This window comes from Scylla paramamosain, chromosome 35 (assembly GCF_035594125.1).
Source record: "Scylla paramamosain isolate STU-SP2022 chromosome 35, ASM3559412v1, whole genome shotgun sequence".
NCBI lineage: Eukaryota > Metazoa > Arthropoda > Malacostraca > Decapoda > Portunidae > Scylla > Scylla paramamosain.
This window is the reverse complement of record NC_087185.1, coordinates 16794359-16821663: the sequence shown is the minus strand read 5'-3', so window position 1 is coordinate 16821663 and position 27305 is coordinate 16794359. Positions and strand designations below refer to the sequence as shown.

General features: G+C 36.7%; 1 protein-coding gene across 1 annotated transcript in view; it reads left to right on the top strand.

Annotated features, from left to right (window-relative positions):
* LOC135090723 (MAM and LDL-receptor class A domain-containing protein 2-like) overlaps positions 1 to 27305 on the top strand; it is a 106691-nt gene that overhangs the window by 40472 nt on the left and 38914 nt on the right. The window contains exons 56-102 of the mRNA XM_063987746.1: positions 407 to 528; positions 1045 to 1264; positions 1362 to 1483; positions 1649 to 1786; positions 2497 to 2605; positions 2897 to 3115; positions 3737 to 3897; positions 4377 to 4554; positions 4877 to 5073; positions 5625 to 5822; positions 6158 to 6430; positions 6681 to 6796; positions 6963 to 7116; positions 7461 to 7709; positions 8451 to 8505; positions 8769 to 8917; positions 9325 to 9517; positions 10067 to 10298; positions 10405 to 10489; positions 11026 to 11206; positions 11321 to 11425; positions 11565 to 11725; positions 12020 to 12173; positions 12419 to 12538; positions 12659 to 12817; positions 13077 to 13330; positions 13452 to 13674; positions 14078 to 14168; positions 14388 to 14580; positions 14900 to 15125; positions 15575 to 15723; positions 16301 to 16411; positions 16672 to 16801; positions 18082 to 18304; positions 20966 to 21137; positions 21599 to 21824; positions 21943 to 22071; positions 22177 to 22304; positions 22874 to 23144; positions 23613 to 23728; positions 24120 to 24197; positions 24386 to 24536; positions 24945 to 25082; positions 25593 to 25812; positions 26058 to 26242; positions 26613 to 26815; positions 26922 to 27017. Coding sequence (XP_063843816.1) covers positions 407 to 528; positions 1045 to 1264; positions 1362 to 1483; positions 1649 to 1786; positions 2497 to 2605; positions 2897 to 3115; positions 3737 to 3897; positions 4377 to 4554; positions 4877 to 5073; positions 5625 to 5822; positions 6158 to 6430; positions 6681 to 6796; positions 6963 to 7116; positions 7461 to 7709; positions 8451 to 8505; positions 8769 to 8917; positions 9325 to 9517; positions 10067 to 10298; positions 10405 to 10489; positions 11026 to 11206; positions 11321 to 11425; positions 11565 to 11725; positions 12020 to 12173; positions 12419 to 12538; positions 12659 to 12817; positions 13077 to 13330; positions 13452 to 13674; positions 14078 to 14168; positions 14388 to 14580; positions 14900 to 15125; positions 15575 to 15723; positions 16301 to 16411; positions 16672 to 16801; positions 18082 to 18304; positions 20966 to 21137; positions 21599 to 21824; positions 21943 to 22071; positions 22177 to 22304; positions 22874 to 23144; positions 23613 to 23728; positions 24120 to 24197; positions 24386 to 24536; positions 24945 to 25082; positions 25593 to 25812; positions 26058 to 26242; positions 26613 to 26815; positions 26922 to 27017 — 7763 coding nt within the window. The remainder of the gene's footprint in view (positions 1 to 406; positions 529 to 1044; positions 1265 to 1361; positions 1484 to 1648; positions 1787 to 2496; positions 2606 to 2896; positions 3116 to 3736; positions 3898 to 4376; positions 4555 to 4876; positions 5074 to 5624; positions 5823 to 6157; positions 6431 to 6680; positions 6797 to 6962; positions 7117 to 7460; positions 7710 to 8450; positions 8506 to 8768; positions 8918 to 9324; positions 9518 to 10066; positions 10299 to 10404; positions 10490 to 11025; positions 11207 to 11320; positions 11426 to 11564; positions 11726 to 12019; positions 12174 to 12418; positions 12539 to 12658; positions 12818 to 13076; positions 13331 to 13451; positions 13675 to 14077; positions 14169 to 14387; positions 14581 to 14899; positions 15126 to 15574; positions 15724 to 16300; positions 16412 to 16671; positions 16802 to 18081; positions 18305 to 20965; positions 21138 to 21598; positions 21825 to 21942; positions 22072 to 22176; positions 22305 to 22873; positions 23145 to 23612; positions 23729 to 24119; positions 24198 to 24385; positions 24537 to 24944; positions 25083 to 25592; positions 25813 to 26057; positions 26243 to 26612; positions 26816 to 26921; positions 27018 to 27305) is intronic.

The window sequence follows — 27305 nt, the reverse complement described above, 5'->3', positions numbered from 1 at the left end:
AGGATTAGGACAAAATTTGACAAGGAGTGTGGATTTAAGTTGAGTAGTATCTGTAGTGGAAGATATAAATTAATTTGAATGTCTTGGCTTGGTCTTATACGAGTATAAAAAAAATATTGAGGGAAGAAAAGAAAGAAAAATATTGGAATCTTTTGTGATTTTATGAAGTATGACATCAAGTGAGATAAAGGTCAAGATATCCAGTACTTGTTCTGTTTACTGTTCATACTTGTTAATTATTTATACTTTTGTTAATATAAATCTAATTGTGTGAAATTATTAAATTAAAGAAAGAACAAAATAATTAAATTGGCAAATTAGTTACAAAAATGTATTTCTGATGCACTTTGATATTTGGTTTAGAGTGTATTACTGTATATCTAATAACCTAATTCCTTTTTTACAGTATCTTTAGAGAAAGACAGTGGTGTCAGTGTGGGTGAGTCTGTACAGTTGGTAAAGATGGCAGAACCAGGCTGGAGGGCCATAGAAATTGGACTTTATAGATACTATGGAGAGCAAATGAAGGTAAGAGTTTTATTATAGCAACTTCTTAGTTATGTGATTTGAAATTTGGGTATTATAGATCCTTAATGATGGAGGAAGTCCTTAATGATGGAGAAGGTGTACCATCACAGTTTAATAGTAAGAATCAAAGTCTAAATGGTATCTGTGCAATTGAATGTGTGACATTTGTAAGATGACAGTTGTAATTTATAGCTTCATTCTGGAAACTTCAATGAGTATTCTATTACAAACTTTGTAACATATTTGATTGGTATGGCCTTTGTGTGTGTTGTGATGGCAGCTCCCATTAAGCAAGACCTTTATTTCCGTACTCCTTGGATGCTTGCTATAAAGTTTAATGTGACTGTCAAATATTTCAAATATTATATGTAGGATACTTGTCAAGAACAGTTTTTTTTAGATCCATTGTGTAATATGTATTCAATATGTATGAGAAGACAATCATTTGTGAATAAAAAGAGTATCACATCCATGTTAAAACTCAGGCTTAATTTAGTAAATGCACCAAACCCTTAGGTGATGTTTACGGGAAGTGTTGGACCAAACAAGGACACTGTGGTAGCCATAGATGACGTGTTTGTAAACTTGGAGATGTGTTCCCCAAGAATTGCAGTGCAATGTTACTTTGAAAACACAACCTGCTTGTGGATGAATGACCCCAACGGACTTCAGTGGTTTACTTCAGACACCAGCAGTGGCCACACCCTCAATGGTCCTGCTGATGACCTTAGTAAAGGTGTGGACCTGTAGTTTCTGGATTATACTTTGTGTTTTTGTGTTCATAATCTATAAGTCCTATAAATACTAGAAACTAACTATTTCCTTGTTACCAGAACACTACGCCATATTTGAAATTGTGCCGCATCACCAGCCCGGAGCTTCAGCCCGCATGATCAGTCCCACTGTCACCAGATCAGGATTCAGTTCACTCATGTGCTTCACCTTTATATATTCTGTGAGTTTAATGCATTTTAATGAATAAATCACCTGCCTTTATAACCATTACAATGAAAACCTTAATTAAGATGTTTAAGTTTCACATGGAAAATAAGAGTTATATATATATATAATTTTGACCTTTTATTATTTTTTATTATTTTTTTTATTTTGCTCTGCCAAGGCCTGCTGTGAACATGGAGGAATTCTGTCTGTGATCCTGCAAGATATTAGTGCCAAAGATGAGATTTTATTATGGCAGCTTCCAATAACCAGTGAATATGCAGATTCTCGCTGGCATGATGGCCAAGTGGCTGTCAAGGTGAGGGAATATATACATAGTTGTATTTTTGTATGAAATGATAGTGTTGATGATAATGTTTTTGTACTAAGAGAAGGGCTACATATGAGTGAATGAGTAATAATAGATGTGAGATTAGAATTAAATACATGGTTCTGGAAAAAAGTTATTGCTGTATTTACTAGATGGTGGAGGAATATTGTAATAATCTGTAAAGTGACAATATAACTACTGCACCCACCAAATGTGCTTGGCTGATTAGTATCTGCTAGTTGTTAGATAAATATTTCTAAAAAAAAAAAAAAAAAAAGGCATTGACATAGACTCCTCAGTATTGACATAGACTCCTCTTCTCTCCTCTTGTAGTCATTTGGAGGCAATGGAAATAAGTTATTTATATTTATAGAGGATCATTTATGTATATTTGCCACATACATAATTCTTCACTTAGCAGGAGATCACAATGGAAAGAGAAGAAAATTATGAGCTGCTTTTTATTAATGTGTTCATCCACAGCATCAAAATATGTATACTGGGTTTTTATGCGCAGATTCAATTGTGATATGGAATTTGTTGAGAAGGGTTAGTGTGGTCAGGGTGTGATAGAAGCCATTTTCATGCTTAATGAATTTTATGATGACTTTTAACTTGTTATAAGAAATCCTTACTCTTTGCTGATGTGTTTTTATACAGAACACATGTATGGTTAAAGTTAGTGGCATGTGTTTCAGAATCCTCCAGACAACTATGCCATCATAATACAAGGGGAGGTGTGGGATGGCCGAGAAGGTTACCTGGCCTTTTGGAAGCCTGAGCTAAAGGAAAATGTGGAGTGTCAGTGTGAGTTGTGTACAATTATTTTCCTGCTGCTGTGCATGAAACTATGTACCCATGATGCTTTTTTCTTTTTTAAAGGCAGTTATATGCAAGTTTTGATACTTCATCTATTTTATTAATGTCCATGAAACATACAGGAAACAAGAAAGGGTTCTATGAAGTATAAAACTGCAGTCATTGTATTCCTAGTTTTTAATGATTTCTTTTGTTCAGAATTTTTCTTCATGACATTATTTTGTACTGTGGTGTCTTCATGATGGAAAGGATGACAGTAGCACCATGAATGTCTTTCAGTGGAGCCTGCAGGTGCCACCCCTCAGCCACATTTTATCCAGCCTGTGGCCACTACTGCTTCACTGCTGGATAATTCTAATTCCCTTGCTTGTGACTTTGAGGATGCATCTCACCCAATCTGTGACTTTGTGCTTGATGACCTTGGCTCCTGGACACGAGTGAATGCCTCCAACCCACCGACAGCCTACAACCCCATGGCTGATAACACCCTCAAAAACAGTATGCATGGATAGATATGAATTTTCTAGCATTCATGTTAAAAATGTAGCACTGACCATTTTGTTTGTGACTGAAACATGGAATTAGGGAACAGAAGAGAAAAAAAATTGCATGTGATGATCTGTGAGGAACATTTTTGGAGTTACATGTGTGGATTGGGTGAGAAATTATCATGTAAGTGTGAAAGAGAACCAATGTTAAAAGAAGCTTGGCTGATCAAGCAGGTCAGGAAATGTTTTGATGATTTGTGCATGTGAGGAGAATAGAACAGTGAGTGGATCTGATATTACAGTGTTAAAGAAAATAAGTCTAAATTGTTTCCACATAGCAGTGAATTAAATATACCAGTCTTCATGTTTGTGAATATGCCAGTTACTAAACTGTCACATTGCATAACAATCTATTTATGAAAACAGGAATATTTTCATGCTGAATAGAATCATGAAATATAATGATATCAGGATTTTTGTGCTTTTATCAAATACAGCTTTTAAAATGAGGTAGTTGAAGATAGTCAGTCAATACATAAAGTTGATCCTAATGCCATTCTTCACCAAAAGCAGGGTAAAGAATCTCTTAATACTGTACATGACTTCATAACATTTTCCATTCCTCCTTCAGGCTCAGGCCACTATATTGTAGCTGAGTATTCTGAATCAGGGAATACTGATGTGGCAGTACAAATCAGGACTCCTGTATTAAACTCCACCACTGACTACTGCATTACCTTCTTCCTGCATCATGTGGGAGACAAACCACCACCAGTCATTGTGAATGCAGAGGTAAAGAGTCTCATTGAAGTTATTATTGATTTAATTGATAACAGTAGGTACCTCTTCCACATATGGAAAACCTGTAGTTGTGTAGGAATGAGCCCATCAGTACTGTTAGAATATGAAATTGATGGAATAATGTGTTCTGTATTTTCTTTTTAATGGCAGCTAAGAGTATGGTAACAATAGTGCCTATTCAGTAATCTGCTTCATGATATAATTTCTGCATAACTTATAGTGAATTGTGAAATGTGAGATAATATCATCAGCAAATAAAACTACTGTATACATAAAACAGTTTGTAGATAATAAACAAGAATTTTTAAAATCTATATTGAGATTGAAAACACTACTTGATTATATTGCAAAGATGGATAAGGAATAATGATTAATGAGATATCTTTTATAAGAATGGGGAAAAAAAGGTTCATAAAACATTCAAACCCACAAGTAGTGTGTAGTGAAGATAATGGTCCCCTGTGTCTCAGTCATGGGATGGACCATACCATGTGGAGCTGCTGCGGCGTGACTACCCGCTGCAGGACATGTGGGTGCTGGTGGAGAGGGAAGTGCCAGCAGGAATAATGGATGGGCCCTTCGTCATCACCGTCAATGCCATGATGAAAGAAGACCAGGATGGAGATGCTTCTATTGATGATCTGAAGGAAAGTGTTGTATTTTAATGAAAATTTGTGGGGATCTTAATACTTGGGATTTATGAATGATTGCATCATGTGAAGGAGGTATCTCAGTACAGACATTATGCTCGACTATAATCCTGTTATAAAAAACAGAACTCCAGTTGATTTTAGAACATTATTTTATTAGCAATTGTGTATGCTGGACATTTAGCTTATAGCAAATAGTAGTTTTGCAAAGTATTTTCTCTATTCTCACTGTTAATAGATACTGCCATATACACTATATAATCATTTGGAAACTAGAACACACACAGCTCCATCTAACTATAGGCAATGAACCCAACAGGTGTTGGACTCCAAGTGCCCTCAGGAGGGAGACCTATCGTGTTCCTTCACCTTGGGCCTGTGTGGGTTCCTGCAGGAGGAAGTGAATGATGACACAGACTGGCTATGGCATGATGCCACTGGAATGGATGATCCATACATTCCTATGGAATCAAAGAGGCATGACTACTACATATATCTGAACACCTCTCTGCCAGAGGTACATTCTCATGCAGTAATCAACTAATATTCTACATTTCTTTTTGCTATGTTTACAGTTTCCCCTCAATCTGAAAACTTTGACTGGTAATGACAGCATGACACATTACTTAATTTCAGTATCTCTAGAAGATGTTACAAAGCAAAAATAAAAGCAAAGCCACTAGAAAGTTTCAGCTACTCAATCACATCTTTTGCTGCCTATAGTTTTCTTTGAAGTTATGCTTAACTTGTACCAAATAATTTTAATAAGCTTCAAGAGAACCATTATAGTCAAGGAATGAAGTTCTAATTAGAATTAAAATCAATCAGTTGTCAGAATTTGTAAAACTGCCAGCACATCGGAGGATTTAAGGTTGAGGGAAAATGGTAAACAGAGTGGAGGTGATTGCAACAGATCAAGTAACTTTGGACCCTGACTGTACAAGACCCCATGGTCCTATCCTTTCAGAATTATTGTTTCTTGTGACTTCATCTCTCACAGTGCTTATTGAGTTTATGGATGTGGTGTTGATGATGATAGTGATAATAATGATTGTGTTTTCATGGCAGGGTACCAGTGCTGTGATCTATACAGCTGAGTATCGTCTGTCTGAACCACATTGTGCTACTTTTGATGTGCATCTCCACTCTGAGAAGGAACAAACAGCATTGTTGCAAGTCTTCAATGTAGGAGCAGGAACAATTGAGGATGGAGTGCTGATACTCCATGAGAAGGATGATCTTGGTTATGACTGGGCCACCCTGCAGGTATTGTGAGAATGGTGAACATTGTTTACTGATGAGATAATCATTTTTCAGAGTGTAAGAAAGATTGGCCAAGTGCTAGAAAAATTCTAAATGTTAATTTAATTATTGTTCATATGAAGGTTTGAATAATTCTTTTTTATCTGAGATGTATAGAAGTGTCTAACTATCTTTTTTTCTTTATTTGAGACATCATTTTTTAGTTTCCTTCCACTAATTTTCTCTGTCATCTTTTCACTTTCTTTAATACATTTGGATGGAACTTTTAATCTCTACATAGGTCCATGAGGCATTCATCACCATTAATAATCAGACCTTGATGTTCTTTCTCCACATAGGTGCCAGTGGAGCCATCTGTGAGGCCATTCCATCTTGCTTTCCGAGGAATCATTGGGAAAAATGTGGACAAGTTTTACTCAACTTTTGCTCTCGATAACATCAAGCTAACACCTGGTGCTTGCTATTCACCTGCATCATGTTCATTTGAAGATGGTTCCTGTGGATGGTTTTCTGATGAATTTGAAGGTGATTTGGAGTGGGAATTTGGTGGTCCTGTAGATTTATCACTTTCCACCAGACCATATGCTGACACCACCAAGATAAATAATAATGCAAGTATACAGCAGTTTTTTTTTTTACTTGATCATACATCTAATACTCTAATATTCTTTCTACTTTCATTCATCTATATTAATGCAATAATTATTGGTGTGTATTGAATTTTATTCAAGTTCATAATCTGCTGATTGAATGTCACAGTGTTTAATGTATGTTGAATCACATTTCCTTGATATTGACAAATTCTGAAGTTCTTAAAAGTCAAGGAATTCCAATAATGTGCTGAACATGATCTTTTGACAGGGAAGTTTTCTGTACCTAGAAGCTGATGAGAACATGGAGGGCAAAACAGCTATTCTTCATAGTCAAACATTTGCTCCAACTGTGGTTGAAAGCTGCTTCACATTCTGGTACCATGTGTAAGTTGGCTGCATTATTTTACATTCTTATATTGAATTACTTTTAGCTAAATGTTTTCATAAAGCAGATTTAAAGATAACACTTGACTGAAGTTATATGTGAAGCAAAGACCTATCTTTATTAATCATTATGTGCTCATAGCTTGTCAAAACCTGTTCATTTCAGCTATGGTGCCTTTGGTACTCAGCTGATAGTACTAATGGACATGATAGACTATGGTGAATCAGTGTCAGTGTGGATGGACACAGTGGCCTACTCCAGGTGGGATACTGGGTGGCAGTATGCTTCTGCTCCATTCGCTGCCAACCACAAATTCAGAGTAAGTGGTTCTATATGCCTTAGAACATGTATCTCTGGACTCCAAATAATATTTTTTTAGCTTTTAGAGTGTCAATGATAACTTTTTCCTTCTTTCATAGATACTAGATTTTAAAGACCATGTACATATCTTTTACATTTAGAACATTTATCTGTTTATCCTGTTAAAACTGAATATTTGTATTTGGTGATATGAGCATGAAGTTCAAACTAAATACTGAGAATTGTATGGTTACACTTTCTTGGAAATTACTGCCAGAAAATTACTAAAAGATGTAGATTTGTTTTTCTGTACTTTTTGTTATAAATTTATTAAAACTTGTTTATGGATGTATTCCTTTTCAGTTATCAATTGAAGCCATTCTTGGGAGTGGCTTTATGGGTGATGTGGCCATAGATGATGTCTTGGTGGCCACAGGAGGATGTGCTGTGAATCCTGTAGAGGCAGCATTGGAGGTGAACTACATCCCTCCATTAATCCACTCTAAAACACTGGCACTGCCCTCCACCACCACTGTCACCACTCCACCACTGGGGCCCCATGACTGCACTTTTGATCAAGATCTCTGCTCATGGTCAAGCACCATTGATGATGTAAGGACAGGGTTGTTTGCTGAAGTTTAGTGTAATATCAGTCATGTTTATATAATTGTGATATTTAATAAGATGTGTGGGAATGATCATGTGTGTGATTGCAAATACATATACATATCATATTGGTTTGGGATATTTGAGGTTGATGTGCCATTAACACTTAAATTATACCATCAATATGAAATGTACTAAGAAATTTGGCACAGCTTCCTGGCGAGTGGGGCAAATGTGAGTTTTCCCTAATGGGTCAAAAGCCAACTGAGTGATGACATGTAGAGATGTGACAGCTGACAGATCTTCAAACTGCATGCCAATATTGCCTCATTTTCATATCAATCCCTTTATTTCAACCAAGCTGGATGCTTTCCCTGCACTATGAAGGCTAAGGTTTGTCTATCATGCACACCACCTTCATTGGTAGTGGGGTGTAAAAGATTGAGGGAAAGATCAAGCAATATGATATTTGAAGTGTGTATAATTGCTGCTCCAAGAAATTCAAAATAAAGAAAATTACCAGTATCTTCAACTGCATTGATAATTATAAACATTAAATTTTAGTTTGTTAGGAGTGTTTTATTGGAGTAAAATGTATATGCAAACCACCAAAACTTTAGTTTTTAGGTTGTTTTGGTTGTCATACTATCTATTATGCACAAATTTTGTTATAAATGTTATGCAAATAAATCAGTTAATGGATAAATACTGGTAATCAGAATTACAGAAGCTTCATATTTCTCTCAGGGCTCTGGAAATAAAATGCAGTGGACACAGCATGTTGCTGATGAAACTTCAGATGGTGAGTGTTTCATTTGGGTTACTGATGATTAGGATTGCTTGTGGACAATTTGAGATATATTGTTCAAATTTAAATTAACATAAAGCAACACAAGATATATTATTTAACATAATTTTATGGAGTAGTAAGAACAAGACAAAACCTCATAGTGGATGACTTCTTTGATGTTTGATAATTTTCAGCTTAAAGATGAATTAAAAAGTCATGATCATTTGATGTAGTAAAACATTAAGACATTTTATAGCATTACTCTTCCCATACAGGTGGGTTTGCTTTCCTTGATGTCACCAAGGAGGTCGGGAGTGGGTCACATGGAGTCCTAAAGTCCCAGGAGGTCTCGGCAACCATGGCTTCCTGCTTGTCTTTCTCTTATGTCCTTGCTGGTCCACATGAACTCAGTATCATTCTTGAGGTAAATATTTTTTGAGGAATTAAGATGAGATGATAAATCAGATAGAGCTTGTTTTTTATTAGCTTTTGTCCTCAAGTGTATAACTAATGATACATGGCTGCCTTTGTTTTGTTTCCACCCATCCATGGATAACTGGAAACCTAAAAGTCCTGTTAATTCAGTGTTAATCCAGTCAGTTAGTATTTGATAAAAACTGACTATACTAAGATAAATAGTTCTAGTAAAGTAAAGATAGTTGATGTAGATGAGAAAATTCATTACTTCTATAAAAGTCCAGTTAATTTAATAGTAAATATAATAAAACTGGTTAAGTTATGATGCTGAAATAATAATTCCATAATATTGTCATGTAAAGCAAAATAATCAGTTTGAAAATGATGACTCTGATGATGTTTGTGTGTGTTCAGAGTGGGAGCAGCAGCCTGACTGAGGTGTGGCGCCTCTTGGGACCAGCAGGAGACATGTGGCAGAAGGGACAAGTTACTGTGATCTCAAAGGACTTGTTCTTCATCCTTATTGAAGGAGTGAGAGGAAATTCCCCTAATGGCCGCATTGCCATTGATACCTTGGTCCTCACTAAAGGGCCGTGCAGGATAGCAGGTGGGACAGTTTAAACATCTGTATGTGAGTCCTCTTAACTCTTTGCTACTCTCTCAATACCAGATAAAGTCACAAGCTATATTCCCCCCCTGTGAAGTGTAGCATTTTTGGTGTGTGCTGAAAAAATCTATGTGAATTGGAGCTATAAAATATTATTAATGTAGTTTTGGTGACTGGGAATTAAGGTATTATGAGTCAAGGAGGACAATATAAGGAAGTGCTGTAACTCAACAAATTGTTTCTCATTAATTATATTCTTCATGACCATAATGTAATGATTCTTGGCTGAAGACAGGTTTCAGTTTAAGAGAAAATGTGCAGTCAGGCTTAAGCTTGATATGCATATATGCCTTCAGTTATATGAATTTTTGAGCAATAACTGAAGTGACCTAGATGGTGTGTGTGATTCATTTGCTATACTCCATGTCTTCACAAGTGGTCTTTTCTCTTTCTGATATCTGTTATTCTTTTTGTATGAGCCTTTCGTCTTTTATAATTGTGGAAATGAAACCGAAGTGATGCCAATTCTTGATCTCGGTTATATTTCAGAGGATGACTGTGATTTTGAGAACAAGAAGACCTGTGGATGGCAGATGTTACCTGCCCATGATGATGGCCCCTCCTGGAAGTGGTCTGATGGGCAGTCTTCTGTGGCAGATCACTCCACTAATACAGTGGATGGTCACATGCTGCGTGCCAACAATAACTTTGGCAGCAGTTACTCCAACACAGCTATCACACACTCTCCTTTGTTGGTGACTGATCAAAATGGATGTGTTAGGTAAGAACGGTAGTGTGAGACATATAACTTTAAGTTTTCAATGTAAGTTTAAAGAATGTCATCCATTGCTACTAACATAATGACTAATCTAGCCTTGTTGTTGCAGGTTTTTCTACTATGCAGAGGAAGGAACTGATGCTGAGCTCAGAGTTTATTATGTTGAATATGATGCTGATGGCTTTGGAGATCTTGTAAGTACACTTCAGGAACATGGAGGAAAGGGAGGCACTCAGGATATGTAATAGCTAAGTGGAAATGTAGTTAAATTTTGTTATTTTGTATATTAACTATTTAATTTCCAGCCTGAGTAATAATTTTTTTCGTAGTTATGGAAATTATAAATTGTAAAGAAATGGTGATCTACGTAAACATGCACTAGTTATGAATCATATGTATTATAAATAAGTACAGAGTCAAGTTTAACTTCATAATTATTTTACAAACAACTAATCTCTCTCTCTCTCTCTCTCTCTCTCTCTCTCTCTCTCTCTCTCTCTCTCTCTCTCTCTCTCTCTCTCTCTCTCTCTCTCTCTCTCTCTCTCTCTCTCTCTCTCTCTCTCTCTCTCTCTCTCTCTCCTCTCTCCCTCTCTCTCTCTCTCTCTCTCTCTCTCTCTCCCTCCCTCTCCCTCTCTCCCTCTCTCTCTCTCTCTCTCTCTCTCTCTCTCTCTCTCTCTCTCTCTCTCTCTCTCTCTCTCTCTCTCTCTCTCTCTCTTGTGGCACTTGACAGGCCCCTGAAATCCTGTGGTCATCACCTGTTGGGAAGGTGTCAGAGTGGCATGAAGGTCAAGCAGGTGTTTCTGTAAGCCTCTTCAAGATCGAGGTGCAAGCCATATTCCAGACTCAGGACAACACCTCCTTTGTTGCCTTTGATGACTTCAGTGTACACTTTGGCATGTGTGGTGGCTTAGGTATGTTGTTTATAAGTCTTGTAGTTGAATTTTGTGAGCAGCTTAATGTTGAACTTTTACATTATTTTGAAGAAGACTTATTATTAATTGTTTTATTGTTAAATTTATTTTTAGCTGAGTGCAACTTTGATGGTTTTCACTTGTGTGGATGGACTCAGTTTGATAGTAAAGCCTATTGGGAGTTAACCAATGGTAGCGACCACACCCATAGAGAGGAAGGTAAGGCCATAATTTCCTATCTGTAAAGTACAAAATATTGGTCTTTTTCATGAGCATACTATGCATAGTTTCATATATAACTTATATAGGGAACAGCATTTATTATGTGAAGTTTGTTATCAATCTGTGATAAATGTAGGTGGTGGAATGTTGATCTTGGAGCCATCCAAGTATGAGGCTGGTGATGTGGCTGTGCTGATCAGTCCCCTCATGGGCCCTGCAATGGCTGTGTCGGGCTGTCTGCAGTTCTGGTTCCAAATGAATGATATAGCAGAAGGCACAATAAATGTCTACATTAAGGTATTTTAATGATACTTAACTTACAAGTTTTATGTCAGACATATGTTATATAAGGTTTTTGAGGTTTACTAATATAAGTATTGTATAGTTTTTGTGGTACCTGAAACCTTGCATTCTGTGCTAAGAATACCAGGTTTAGTAGTTTTTAGGGGAAAAAAATGGTTGATTCAGTCCTGTACTTCTTTGTCATAGGCAAAAGCATTTTTTATGAACATATGTTCAGGATAATGTGTAAATATTCACAGACGTGGCAAAAGCAATGCCACGAATAACTTTTTACAACATTCACTCTAGCCCGTTGATGTGGCCATGGTACTGGTGTGGAGCCTGTCAGGCAAGCAGCAAGATGACTGGAGTGTGGCAAGAGTTCCTCTTCATGATGTTACAGACTCTTACTTCTCCATCCTGCTTGAAGGAAAGGTTGGAATCAACCAGATAGAAAGAATACGTGAGTAGCAATGTATTCAATGTGATGTTGGATAGGATAATGATATTTAATGAAAGGTAAATTATGTGTGTGACTAAGAAAGAATGTTTGTGTAGTAGTATATTTAATATGATGTAAAATAAGATAATGTTACCATTTCAAGTTGGCATTGAATAAAAGGTATGTATGTATACAAATAATATGAGGTGATAACATGTATCACCTTTTTTAGATATGAACTAATATTTGTTTCTTCATCTCTGCAGACATTGATGACATTGTGCAGTTTGTGGGCAAGTGTAGTGTATGGCCAAAAGAGGCTGTGCCCTCTAATAACACTGATGTCACCACTACCACTGCCCCACCCCACTCTACCACCACACAGGGTTAGTTTATGGATTGCATGTATATTTGGATGTCTCAGTTGATTATTACCTCATAATATATATATAATGGCATAAAGTTGATAACAGCTGTTGATGCAGCACACAATGCTTTCCTTTCAGAACCACTTGGTATTAATGATTGTGACTTTGAGAATATGCTTGGGCCTTTTTGCTCATGGATGGTGGCTGAGGGGGATAATACAAAGCCCTGGATTTGGTGGAATGGTCCCCCAGACACTGTCACACCGGGACCATCCAAGGACCACACTTATGGCACAGGTATTTATTCTTCACATTACATGTTCTTCCTCTCTTCCTCAAAAAAAATACCCACTAGATTAATTTTCATTCCAGTGCCTTAAAAACAAACAGTAAGTTAACCATATTCTGATATCATTGTAATAAGATTTGTATATAATGAAAGTTATTATTACCCATAGACAAGTTTTGATATGAAGTGGGACATCTTCCTTCTGTCATTAGCAGTGTCATCCATCATTTCAGTCTTTGTAATAGATGTGTTTTATTTCCTTGGCAGAGAGTGGTCATTATGTGTATGTGGAGGCCGAGCTGGAAGATGAAGCAGCAAGTGCCACTCTGTATGTGCCGGTGATAACAAACCCTCATTGTCTCCGTTTCTGGTACTACATGTTTGGGGAGCTCACGCCTTTCCTCACTGCTGGAACACAGAAAGGGGACATCAGTGAGCTAGTCTTTACAAGAAATGGTTCCCAGGGAGATTTCTGGCATCCAGCTACTATAGATCTTCAATTAGAGGGACAAAATTATAATGTAGGTTTTAGAGAAATTTTACAAGCAATCTAACATGTAAATTTGATCAAGAGGTCTGATTTATTGTGTGTTTTAATACAACTTAAAACAATTTTTATATAATGTCAAACTTCATCACCAGGTAACAATCATGGCATATTGGGAGAAGGCCAGTGCTGGTATTGTGGCTGTGGATGATGTGAGACTTCATGAAAATAAGTGTGAACGCAGTCCCCAGGACCCAGAGGCCATCCATGACTTTGAGGAAAATGGTTCCAGTTTTAGTTTGGTGGATGGAAGTGACTTGGACTGGGACACCATGAGTGTTGGTGAACAGGCAGACCACACACTTGGCACCCTCAAAGGCAAGACTTATTCTCTCCTTGTGCATTCACATCAGGGTGGGACCAATTTTAGTCTAGTGATGTTTTTTTTCAGAATATTAATACATGGAAAACAGATATTTTAGATTGGACACCTTTCATATTGATTTATCACACACATTGAATTAATGTAGTACAAGACAGAATAAGAAAATATTTTGAGAAATAGGAATGTTAAGGAAAGATCAATCCATTAATAATCTGAAAAGGGTTACCTCCCTGTACAGAATGTAAACTGGAATTCCTGATAACAATAATGGCAATATATATTTTGAGTGGTAAAATTTATATCTGAAACTTATAATGAAATTCTACACTTGGGAAATCATGGCTTCATATTTCAGTAGAATTACAGAAGAAAATTTCATGTGAACTCTATTTGCAGGTCACATGGCTCGAGTAGATCTGCATAAGCACAGTTCTGGTGACTTGGGACAGATTGTGTCCCCTGTATACCTCACCAAGCAGATATATAGGTAGGTGTATCTTCATCTAATATGTCCTTACTGATTTGACTTACCTGCAGTATTGCTTATCCTATACACTACCATATCAAATTACTAGATATATCTCACTGTTGTGTTTCATCAGTGATACAAAATAGTAATGTAAAGAATTATAACCACCACAGTATTATTTATACAAATACATGTTTATTTATTTATTTATTTTATTTTTTATCATCCTTTCCCCAGATGCTACCATTTCTACTATTACATGTCCGATGTCTCAAACTCTGCCGCACTGAGAGGATACGCACGCTTGACTGATGATGGCTCAGGTGTAGCTCTGAATATGTCAAAGTCTTTGGTGTTCTTACATAGAGGAGACCAAGGAGATTCTTGGGTCAGCCACCGAGGACGTATAGGAAATGTGGGAAATTTCCAGGTACTGCCCTAGTCCTGTTGCCTTTGATGACTTCAGTCTGCACTGTGGCATGTGTGGTGGCTTAGGTCTTTTGTTTGTGAAGCTTGTAATGGAATTTTGCTAGCAGCTTGATTTTGAACTTTTACTGGTTTTAAAGAAGAGATATTATTAATGAGTTTATAACCATTATTCTTTGATAAAAATATTTTAGATTTTTGAAGTTCACTTTTAGCAGAAGTTATGGAACTTGAGGGCACTGTGATCTGAAGCAACATTTTAAACTAAGTGAAAGCATGCAAGGCTAACAATATATTAATACAAATACAACTTTCTACAACAGTTCATCTTTGAAGCAGAGGTTGTTAAGAATGACTCCAAAGCCATCATTGCAATAGACGACCTGTACTTCCCCACTGATGAGTGTTTAGTAATGATTGCATGTGACTTTGAGCATGACATGTGTTCCTGGACCAATGCATGGGATGATGATGTGGACTGGCAGCTCATGAGTCCATCTGATTTGGTGCCGGGCCCTCCTGTCGACCACTCGGAAAACTCAGTCACAGGTAACAACTACCTCCTCCTCCTCCTTCTCTTCCTCCTCCTCTTCCGTTTCCTCTTCCTCTTCCTCTTCTTCTTCTTCTTCTTCTTCTTCTTCTTCTTCTTCTTCTTCCTCATAATCTTCCTCCTCCTCCTCCTCCTCCTCCTCCTCCTCCTCCTCCTCCTCCTCCTCCTCCTCCTCCTCCTCCTCCTCCTCCTCCTCCTCCTCCTCTTCCTCCTCCTCCTCCTCCTCTTCCTCCTCCTCCTCCTCCTCCTCCTTTTTCTCCTCTTCTCGAGACATGTCTCACCATGAATAAAGTGGAAAGGTTTGCTGAGATTAAATTTTGTCAAATGATTGTATGTTTAAATTTCAAGTAACTTCACTATATATATTTATCATCTTATAGTAGTCTATTTGCAAAGATATTAATTCATCATATTATTATAACTATATTTTATTTGTGTGTTATAACAGGTCACTATGTGGGTCTCCTTGGTACCTACATGCCTGAGGAGGGTGGGTATGCCAACCTTGTCAGCGAGTGGTACATGGCCAGGGCTACCAGTAAGGCTTCCTGCCTCTCCTTCTGGTACAACATTGCCTTCACTAATGGCTCCCTTGTGGTAATGCAGCTTTTCCATCTTGGCACTTGCTGTAACCTCTTTAAGACAAAATTATTTCTTACACTAATATAATATATATACTACCAATATCATCATTATTGTCACCAATTTGAATGTTATGATGAATGCTTATATAAGCTATTCTCAGACTACCAGTTGCACTGCTGCACCTATTAGGCACTTGTCATGTTAAGTAGTGAATGAATTACTACCCACATCTATTCTACTTACCAGACATGTTTAGCCATCACAAGCAAAATGGCTTCACAAAATTGTTAATAAAAAAATAAAAAAATGTGCAAGAATTTGTCCATTCTGCTTATCTATACTTACTTTCAAGTCTTGAGTGTCCATTCCTGCTCACCACCTCATGAACTTCATTGCAGTTTTTAAACAGAGACTTTCTACCAGTATGTAACAGCTCCAAGGAAATCTAGTTAGGAAGTTTTGAAATTTTATCTTAATCCATGTGTTTATTTGTCTGGTTTCAGATTATTATAAAGTTTTGTGATGCAGTTTTTGAAGCATCTTCAAAGTTACAACTACTTGGTCAGCTAATAGAATGTTTTCATTGAAGGTCTCAGCTGAGAGGGAGCAAGCATGGCAAACCTTATGGAAGCTTGAGAACGGGCCGGATCCTGAGTGGCATTATGCAGAAGTTCCTATTTACCAGGAAGAAATGTTCAGGGTATGTAAGAAATGTTCTGGTAAAGAAGTTTTGTCCCCACTACCTTTAGTATTATTATCATTATCATTATTCTTTTCTTTATCATTGTGATTCATACTATTTCCACCAGTAAGCAAAGTCAATAAATATTAATTGATAAACTACTAAATCAACACACTGAGAATCATGAAAAATTGTAATCATTGGGTTAAACTAGACAGTAATGTATTTGTAATATGTCTCCTCAGTGCTTACAAACCTTAATTGTGTATTGCTTCCAGCTTGTGATAACAGGAGTGTTAGCAAAACATCCTGACACTTACCTTGCTTTGGATTATATCACCTATGACCAGCATGACAAATGTACCAGTGGCTTAGTCATTCCTGCTATTGCTGATGTGGTTAGTCAAGGTGAGTCGCTGATTTTATTGTATTTATTTATTTATTTATTTATTTTATTTTATTTATTTTTTTGTGTGTGTGTAAGGAGTACTGGCCAAGGCCAATAAAAATTAAGAACAAACGCCCATTGAGGCCCCATTCCAAAAATAGAGGTAAAAAATTATCATAAAAAATTGAGTTTCAGAGCTTACCAGAAAAAGGGATGAATACTGGTTGACTCTTGCATTAGAGATGGACAGAAAAGAGATGAGAGAAAGTAGAAAGTTTCATGCAGTGAAACCACAGGAGAAAAAGAGACATGCAGTTAACAAGATCAAAAGAACAGTTAGTGTGAAAATAGTGGTAGAGGATAGTAAGAGATACAACATTACAGTGATGAGATAGAGTCTGAAGACAGTCAGTTAGAGGAGGAGAGTTGATAAGATGAGATGCTTTTGATTCCACCCTGTCTAGAAGAGCAGTATGAGTGGAACTCCCCATATACGTGAAGTGTACTCCATACATGGATGGATAAGGCCCCTGTACAGAGTTACCAGCTGGGGGGTGAGAAAAACTGGCAAAGATGACTCAGGACACCTAACTTCATAGAAGCTGTTTTAGCTAGAGATGAGTGACATCTGTAGAATTATTTAGTTTTGAAAGAAAGGTTGGTGTCCTGTTTAATAAATTTAGTAGTATAAGAGGATTATAATCACATTTTATCATCAGAAATTTTACATTTCAAATATATGTGACAGCCAATCAGGAGTACCTTTCCAAAACTAATTGTGCCAGTTTTTGTCTGTCTTTTTGGTTTTAAAAGCCAAAATGTTAGATCAAATGGTCATAAAGAATATGAGTATCATATCACACTCTTTAATATTTTCAGTGCACCTTTTTTAAGTTTTGGCTTTTTATTAGGAATGGAGAGCTAAATATGTATCAGTCTTGCTAGATTGTCAGGGGCATAACCTAAGATCACCAGGTTTCTGTTGAAATTCAGTATTTTCATAGTAACCTGTAGAGAGAGATGAAAAAATTATCATGTATCGTGTTTAAGAATAATATAAATTTATAAATGTCAAGTTATTGAAAGCCTAAATATCTCAGTGCTGTACTTGTGTGATTAGAACATTTTGCTTCACACCTCATTTGAACCACTGATTTATTATGGAATTATTTGCAAAGAATTATTCATACATAGACCTATTTATGAAAACTAAGACATTCTCTCTCTCTCTCTCTCTCTCTCTCTCTCTCTCTCTCTCTCTCTCTCTCTCTCTCTCTCTCTCTCTCTCTCGATACCATAGCTGAGAAGGATGTGGCATGCTCCTTTGACTACAACTGGTGCACGTGGACACACAGTGATCCAATGGAGTTGGGAGTGACAAGTGCTGTGCATACAGACCGAGGCCATGGAGGATATGTGTATGAGTTTGCCAATGGTACACATGTCTCCATGCCAGGATACATAAAGTCCAGACGTTTAGCAGAAAATCCTGAGAGCTCACACAAATATTGCTATCGCTTCTGGTGAGTATTCTTGTTGATTGCACACACACATACACACACACATACAAGTTGAGGAAAGAAGACGTTTAGACAACACAAAGAATAGTTTTCCACAAAGACTCATTGAAGTTTGGAATGGACTAAAAGAAATTATATTTTTGGTGACAATTGTGTACAAACTAAAGGGAAAATTAGACACGTATAGATATGAAGATGGGACCACATGAGTGTAGCTCAGGCCATGTAAATTACAGCTAGGTAAATACACACACACACACACACATCTACTGAGCTTTTATATGAGAGTAATAGGTGGAGTGCAAGAGAGGGATGGATGGGTTGATGTGATATACCTGGATCCCAAAAAAGCGTTTGATAAAGTTACCCACAAAAGTTTTATGTAGAAGTTAGAGAATGAAGGAGAACTAACTAAAAAGAGCAAGGTTGAGATAGATGGATGATTATTTACAAAGGAGGAAAATGAGAAAAGTAATCAGAGACACTAATTCAAGTTGGCTCGAAGTGACAAGTGTGGTACCACAAGAATCTGTGTTGGTACCTATTATGTTTCAAATATATGTAAGTGATATGACAGAGGATCTAAATAGTTATATAAACCTGTTTGCTGATGATGCAAAAATAATGAAAATAGTAATGGATGAAAATGACTGCAAGGAGTTACAAAAGGATATTGACAAGATACATGCATGGAACTAAAAATAGAAACTAGAATTTAATGCCAGAAAACACCACATATTGGAAATAGGGAAAAGTAAAAAGAGACCTTCATGGAATTACAAAATTGGAGGAAAAATTGTAATGAAAAGTAATGAAGAAAAAGATTTTGGGAATAATGATCCAGGATATAGTATCACCTGAAAGGCATGTAAACAGAATATTCAGCTCTACGTGCAGCTTGTTAACAAACATTAGGGTGGAATTTAACTATTTTGATAAGATATGATGAAGAAAATTACAGCAAGCATGATACAACCTAAATTGGAATATGCAACAGTAGTTTGGGTTCCACATAGAAAAAAAAGCTATGCGAAAACTGGAATGAATACAGGGGAGAGAGACAAAGATGGTACCAGGATTGAAAGACTTAAACTATGAAAAAGGAATTGAAGAGATGGGATTGCCAACATTATAAAAGAAAAAAAGAAAGAGGAGACCTGATAACAATGTACAAATTAGTAAACAATATAGAAGGAATGGACAGAAATGACTGGGTACCACAGTTGGAGGAGAGAGAGAGAGAGACAGACGAGGGGGCATGGGAAGGAAATAAAGAAAAGTGGATGTTTGAGTGACATCAAGAAATACAGCTTACCGTATGGAACTGTTGAAATCTGGAATGATTTGAAGGAAGTGGTGGTTGTGGCAAACAGTGTACACATGTTTAAAGAGAAACTGGATAAATATGGTTATGGAGACAGGACAAAATGAGCTTTGGCTTGTGCCCTGTACAATACAACTAGGTAAATACACACACACACACACACACACACACACACACACACACACACACACACACACACACACACACACACACTGCATAGTGTAGTAGTTAGCACACTCGGCTCACAACTGAGAAGACTCAGGTTTGAGTCCTGGGAATGGCGAGCCAAATGGGTGAGCCTCTTATGTGTAGCTCCTGTTCACCTAGCACCAAGTAGGTAAGGGATGTAATCTGAGGGGTTGTGGCCTCGCTGTACTGTTGTGTGGTGTGTGAGTGGTCTCAGTCCTACCCAAAGATCAGTATGAGATTTGTAGGGGAACGACTGGCTGGGTGACCAGCAGACAATCATAGGAATGACACACAGCTTTTTCCTTGTATGTCACAACTAGATAAATACACACACGCACACACACACACACACACACACACACACACACACACACACACACACACACACATATAGCTTCCCTCATAGAAGCATAGAGGCATGGAATGGACTGGAAGGGGAAGTGGTGTGTGCTACAAATATTCATGACTTTAAGGAAAAGTTGGATAAAAACAGTTATGGAGATGGGACAGTACAAGCTTAGCTCCTCTCCTGTATGTCACAACTAAGTAAATACAACTAGGTAAATACACACACATACACACATTGGTAAGGTATAGTTGGAGATCACTTGTCTATCATGTACGAGTAATCCTCAAGAACATGATGAATTACACACAGTACGCCAATGCATACATTTTATAATACACTGCCAAAAGTATTGAAACAGAGAGTGACAACCTTTCCTGGTCTGTGTTTGCATTCTCACACTCAGCTCCATCCCTTCAAGGGCAATCTTACCCTAGCATATAAGTAGATGTACTTGTTTATTTATGTTTTGATCATTTTTATTGGTGTTCTTGCTTTTATTAGTGATGTTATTATAATTTCTTTATTATTATTATTATTATTATTATTTACCTATTCTTTATTTTTTTATTTATTTACTCATTTATTTATTTATTTTTATTCATTTATTATTTATTTATTTACTTTTTTGCTACAACATTTGAGTAATATATATATATATATATATATATATATATATATATATATATATATATATATATATATATATATATATATATATATATATATATATATATATATATATATATTACTTTCCAGTTATGCTTTGTTATATGCAGTTCATTACATGCTCTGTATTTTGCAGGTACTACATGTTTGGCATAAGCACTCCTTGGCTGACAGTGTCCACAAAGATCCTGAGGTTCCAGTGGTCTGACAACACCTTTGAAAATATTGCATGGCAGCGAACTAAGGGAGTGATAGACATGTGGCAGGAAGTGAATATTGAAATACCCACTCAGTCTGGCGACTGGCAGGTAAAGTCATATCAATATTGGTCTCTTTTATTTTGCTTTTATTAAAAGAGGATGATAGTCTGTTGGTTACACTAATTTAGAAATCACTAACAGTAATGTATAAGTAACATAATTAATTATGGACAGGACAGTAAAAGGTTTAGAAGGCTGCATCAAAGTAATATATAAGAATATAAGATTAGGGAAGCTATAAGAAGCATGTAGCTACATGGTGGTTTGTGCATAAACCTTACCTAACATACACCTATCATACATACATACCTATGTTCACCTATCATCCCTGTCTGTGAATCTGTCAAACCTTCTTTGAAATTCTCTTTTTCACTGTGCTCTAAGAACCTAGTTACTGAATCTCTTTCTACCATCTAAATATTGACTGTGCTTGTGGAGTGAAAGGGTTTAGAATCATGCTATCAAGTCTCAGCAGGCTGTGTAAGTCACATTTTTTATTCCTCTCACAGCTGGTGGTGAGAGTATCAAAGGAGGATTACCAAGAAGGGGTGGTTGCTGTGGATGACTTTGACTTGTGGGTTGGTGCATGCACAATGGAACAGTTGACTTGCGACTTTGAGTCAAATTCATGTGGATGGAATGATGACAAGTCTTACCCACTAGAATGGGTGAGGGTTGAGGCAAGGAATGGTGGCGAGTCAATGGGTTATGATCACACTACAAGTTCTGCAGAGGGTAAGGTATTTCTTCTTTTCTAGAATTTCTTTAACAAAAGAAATAGGTGATCTACTGTTCACTGTCTGGCCATTTTTACATAGTAGTGTTTTCAACTTTCTAAATTTTTACTTCTCAGGATACTACATTTACTCACATCTGAGGGAAGGCCATGCAGTGGGGGAAAACTTGTCAGGCCGGTTGGTGGGGCCTCCTCTTAGTGCAGGCGGGGGAGACCAATGCCTTACTTTCTGGTACAGCATTGAAGGTAAGTCTCTACCTTAGATTGACAGTACAGTTTACTTAGAGGAAAATTTTGTAGTGTAATAGGTAAGCCAGTAATTTAGATAATGAAGATGGCTGCTTTCTACAGGGTCATCCACTCTCAAATTGCTGAACACTGAAGGAGGCACCAGTGATGAGCTGTGGAGTGTTAGTGAAACAATGGTTCCTGGTTGGGTCTTTGCACGTGCAAACCTCAACATTACCACCAATATGACTGTAAGTTAGTGTAGTTCTATTAATACTCTTATCTGAAATTCTTATCTAAAATTTTCAAAAAATATTCTGTCCTCTAAGGGAGTAAAATACGAGTTAAATTTCCAAACATTTCTTTAGAAGCGACCTACAAGGGAGGTGCCACACATCAATGGTCTCACACAGTTGTGGTATGGGAGAACACTTGCTGTGAGGGAACCTTATTCTGTATGAAACTGTCCACACTGTGCAACTGATACCTGTAAAGACAGGAATATTTTTTCTTCTCTGTGAATGAGAGTGTGAATGTGAAAGTTGTGTGCCTTGTCTTGGCTAACCTCCTTTTTGGAAGAGATGGCCTTGGTATACATGTATGCATGTATGTTTTAGAAGAACATGAGTTTAAGGAAGCTTGCTTTGTAGAAGTGGTTGCTCAAATTATCAAAATTCCTTACTTTGTTTTTTCTTTTGTATTTTTGTGACCTTGCATAGTAACTTGCCCTCATGCCAGGGACACATTGGAAATGTTTATATACATTTCACTGACCTCACAATATATATTTATACCATACTAATGTATCTTTTCCTAACAGCTCGCTTTTGAAGCAACTTACCCTGTAATAGCTGGAAATGAGGTGGTCTTGGATGACATCACTCTCAGCACAGAACCTTGTCCATCCAACATCTTGGACTGTGACTTTGAGCAAGACTTCTGTGGCTGGTCAAATGACTCACCACTGCTCGCAAGTTGGTTGATTGGTCGAGGCTTCACTGTCAACTCAAGTTTGGTTTCTGGTCCCTTCTCAGATCACACAACAAAGAATGGAATGTATGCCTACATTGACTTCACAGACAACTATCTTAGTAAGTTTTCCTTCAGTTAGTGTTTCTAATTATAGGGAAAGCTACTAAGATTTATCAATCTTACTCAGAGACCTTTGTGGCATTTCTTCATGAGTGTTTGAGTTACTGATTGGTGATTTCACTACATGGAGAATAAGGATGAGAATGACAGAGTGAAGCATATCAAATGATTTTGAAGTATAAGGTAGAGTTGTGTGTGCCTTTTTTTGGCTGTCTCAGCTCATGAGGGGTGTTTGTTTGGTATATAGATAAAAGTACCATAACAAGGAATGACACATTATGAAGGCAGTTTAATTTTGTATGTATAATTGAGATATGATACTACAAAATGTAAATGGTGATATTTTTGTAATTTTTCTATAAATGTTACATCTCTGCTGATCTTGCACACACATTTCTTTAATGACAGAAAAAGCTTCCTCTTTTTCTTATCCTCAGGCCATCCTGTCATAACATTTCTTTACACAGAGCGCAGTGTTGTACTTAAAAGTGAAATAGTCTACAGTCAGGGACCAGCATGCCTGACCTTCTGGTATATCAAGTATGGTAACAGTGGTCGCTCTGGAAAATTCACAATTAATCTGGTGAGTCATTAACTTTGGAGATTATTGTGTCTTTTTTCCTGACAGGAAAATTTTCACACTTGTATAGTTCTATGTAGCTTTTGTGGTAATTCTGTGAAAGGAAGCTGAGATTATTACTCTTCACTGTTTACTATGGTGTAGATTTACTTTTACAATTGTTTAATGCAGATATATTCATATATTCTTATAGTGAGTTCTCGCATAGATATTTCAGTATTTATTTATTTTATTTATTTATTTATATCTTTTTTCAAGGAATGTAACATGCAGTCAACAGGGGGTTTGTACAGGGCCATTTAATGCTATTCATAAACTGATTTTTCATAAACAAATGATATGGAGTGAATGATTTTTATACTATGAATGAACATTAATCAAAGATGCATATCAGGTTGTGAAAGGCGAGGATTTGTACACTCTGCTCACCCTTGGAAACAATGATAATGTACGCCAGTGGACTTACCTCACTGTAAGTATTCATGAGGGTTTTTGTAACCAGAATGAGAGTGTTTCATAAGAGAATGCAATACCATAACTATCAAATCTTAAGAGTTAGTGTATGTGACATTGCCTTTTAATAATTAGGTGGTGTGTTTATTTGCTTCATAATCTCAGTAAGTAGGTGCTGAGGAGTAACATTATCTTCTCTTTTACTAGATTGATATTGGAAGCCAAACCAAACCATACACAATAACCTTTGCTGTGGACTCAGTAACACGTGACCAGTTTGTTGGTGTGGATGATGTGAAGTTTTCCCAAGGAAGGTGTTCTGATCTGCCAGCAACTCCATCACCTCCCCCTGCCTTTGGTAGGTATTAGTGTACCTTACCTTCATGTTCTGTGTGATTATATTGAGACTGATGATAAAGATAAGAAAAACAGTAATCATTAGGATTGCTTTGATAACATTTAATAAAATTCTGGTATATTCATGACAGTTTCAGTTGCCATCCTGTTTATGTACCTGAAATTTCACATTCTGACATATTTTGGAAAGATGAATGTAGATATTTCCCTTGTTCACTTTTTTTATAGGGCTTACTGTCATACAGTTTGAGTTCATAAATTACCTGATTGCATCAAATAAGAAAATGTTTTGATGTTCTAATTTTTTTTCATGATGTACTAACATATGCAATGAATGATAAATTAGCATTGTTCTGTTATGTAATGAATATGTGGATAATGTGTGTTTTGTATCTTTAATGTATTTCAGAATCGTGTGACTTTGAGGCTGCAGATCTGTGTGGTTTTACTCAGCGAGAGGATGATACATTTTTATTTGACTGGACCCAAGGATCTGCCAGTGATGGCCAGGGACTCCTCAATGACCACACCACAGGAAACTACTATGGTGAGGGGGATCATGTCAAAAAACCAGTGCTTAGTTTATAGTTTAGAGGAAAAGCAGATTGGTTTTTGGCTTCTACGTAAAATTTTGCTCCATGAGTTACATGTGCTAAGCAAGCTAGAGAGAATGCCTGTGTCAGATCCTCTATTTTTTGCCTTATTTTGCCTACCACACTGCATATTATGGTAGACTGATGATGATTAAGGAGCTGAACATGCTTCCACTTCTAGCAAAAAATTAGAATTGTTTAAAAATGAGTACTTAAAAGTGTGACTGGCAACACTGATGAAGGTATTCTACTATATATTTAGTGTGGCATGGGATGGTTGAACAGATTGTTATGAACAGCTTTGATGTTAAGGACTTTGTATTGGTTAGGTTGGGAAGGAAATATTGAATATTTTGAAAATACCTAAATTCTTAAAAGAAAAACATATATGGTAAAAATGTGATGAATGGCCATTCTGATAAGTATACCAAGCATATCTTGTGCTAAGTAAAAATTCTCTACAGGTAAGTACATGTATGTGGATCCCAAGCAGTACACAGTTGGGGCAGTGGCCGGCTTGGTCTCACCTGACGTGGATGGAATACCAGAAGCTTGTGTTGCCTTCAATTACTACACCTCCCATCAGGATGGCACCCTGGAGGTGTGGCTGCATAGCAAAGAAATGCATGACCCATCATTGCTGAACACCTACTCTGCTCCATTCCAAACGTGGATTGGTGCAAGGCAAGTGATGTGTGAGAAAATACCTTACTGCAGTAGTAAGAATTGATGGAATCATGAATAAAAAAATATAGATTTCTCAAAATTTAAAAGAAAATATGGTTAGAATGCATTGATAGTATTAAATTATCAACTCTGGTGACTGAAATCCATTACCTTTTTTGTTTTAATTATAGAATTCATTCATTTATTTATTTTATATTTTTTGTATTTTACTTCATTTGATTTTCATATACTAACAATTTCAGGCTGTCGCTGTTTGTTTCTGGGGTTTGGCAACTGGAGTTCCGAGTAACAGTGACATCTAACAATGGGTTTGTGGCTTTGGATGATGTCATTTTGAGCCCCGATGCTTGCCCAGCCCCTGTGAACTGTGATTTTGAGTCAAACTCTTGTCTCTGGGAAAATACCAAACCTGCAAAATGGACTAATGGTTAGTGCCAATTACTTGGTGTTTTATATGTAGACTGAAGAAATGATTAACAGTTTTAGTGAAATATGGTAGCATATAATTCATTTCTGAGTAAAGAACAATGGTTTCTCTATGGTATTTAGATATAAGTCTTTTCTAATGTATTAGTGTCTTCTGATAACTAAATACCTAACAGAAATTATCACTCTTTTTATCTACTTAGAAATAAATCATAGCCAGGATTAAGAGTGTGGCACTGCTAGCCTGATATATAGATGGATGAATATATAGGGTTAGATATTTCCTGATGTACGTATATGAATGAACTAGTCATTATTATCATTTGATATATGAAGAGAATTACCATTCATACCAATAATTCTTGCTGCAGGCCGTGTCACAGATGACCCAAGCAAGGCCCCTGCTTACGGCTATGCTCCACCATATGACCACACAACAGGCACACCCTATGGTCACTACTTGTATTTCTATGACTCCAGTGTTGATGAGCTGTCAGCAACCATGCTGTCTGAGGTGTTTGCTGTTGATAAAAGCTCTTGCCTCTCTCTCTGGATTCACATGTATGGAGACAAGGTGAGGCTGTCAAACTTACATACTTGCATGTGTAATGTGGAGTAGATTCACATTGAAGTTGCAATTATTTTTTTACAATAAACATGAGTTAATTTATTTTTGTCAGGTGGGAACCCTACAGATAACATCAATTGAGGCAGAGGGCACCTTTGTACTGAAGAAGCTGGCAGGTTCTCTTGGTCTCGAGTGGCATCAAGTACAAGTTAGTTGAATATTTGTTTTGTATTAAAGAGAAATTATTATTTTTGAAAGTAAGTATTTGTATTAAAAAGAATTTATTATTTTTGAAAGTAGGTATTCTTTGTATTAAAGAGAAATGATTATTTTTGAAAGTAGGTATTCTTTGTATTAAAGATAAATTATTATTTTTGAAAGTAGGTATTCTTTGCTCATTGCACAATGTATTTATTGATGTTTTACATATTATAAATAAATTTTTATTTGTCTTTCCCAAAAATCCTTTTCGGAGACCTGTTCCTATGAATGAGAT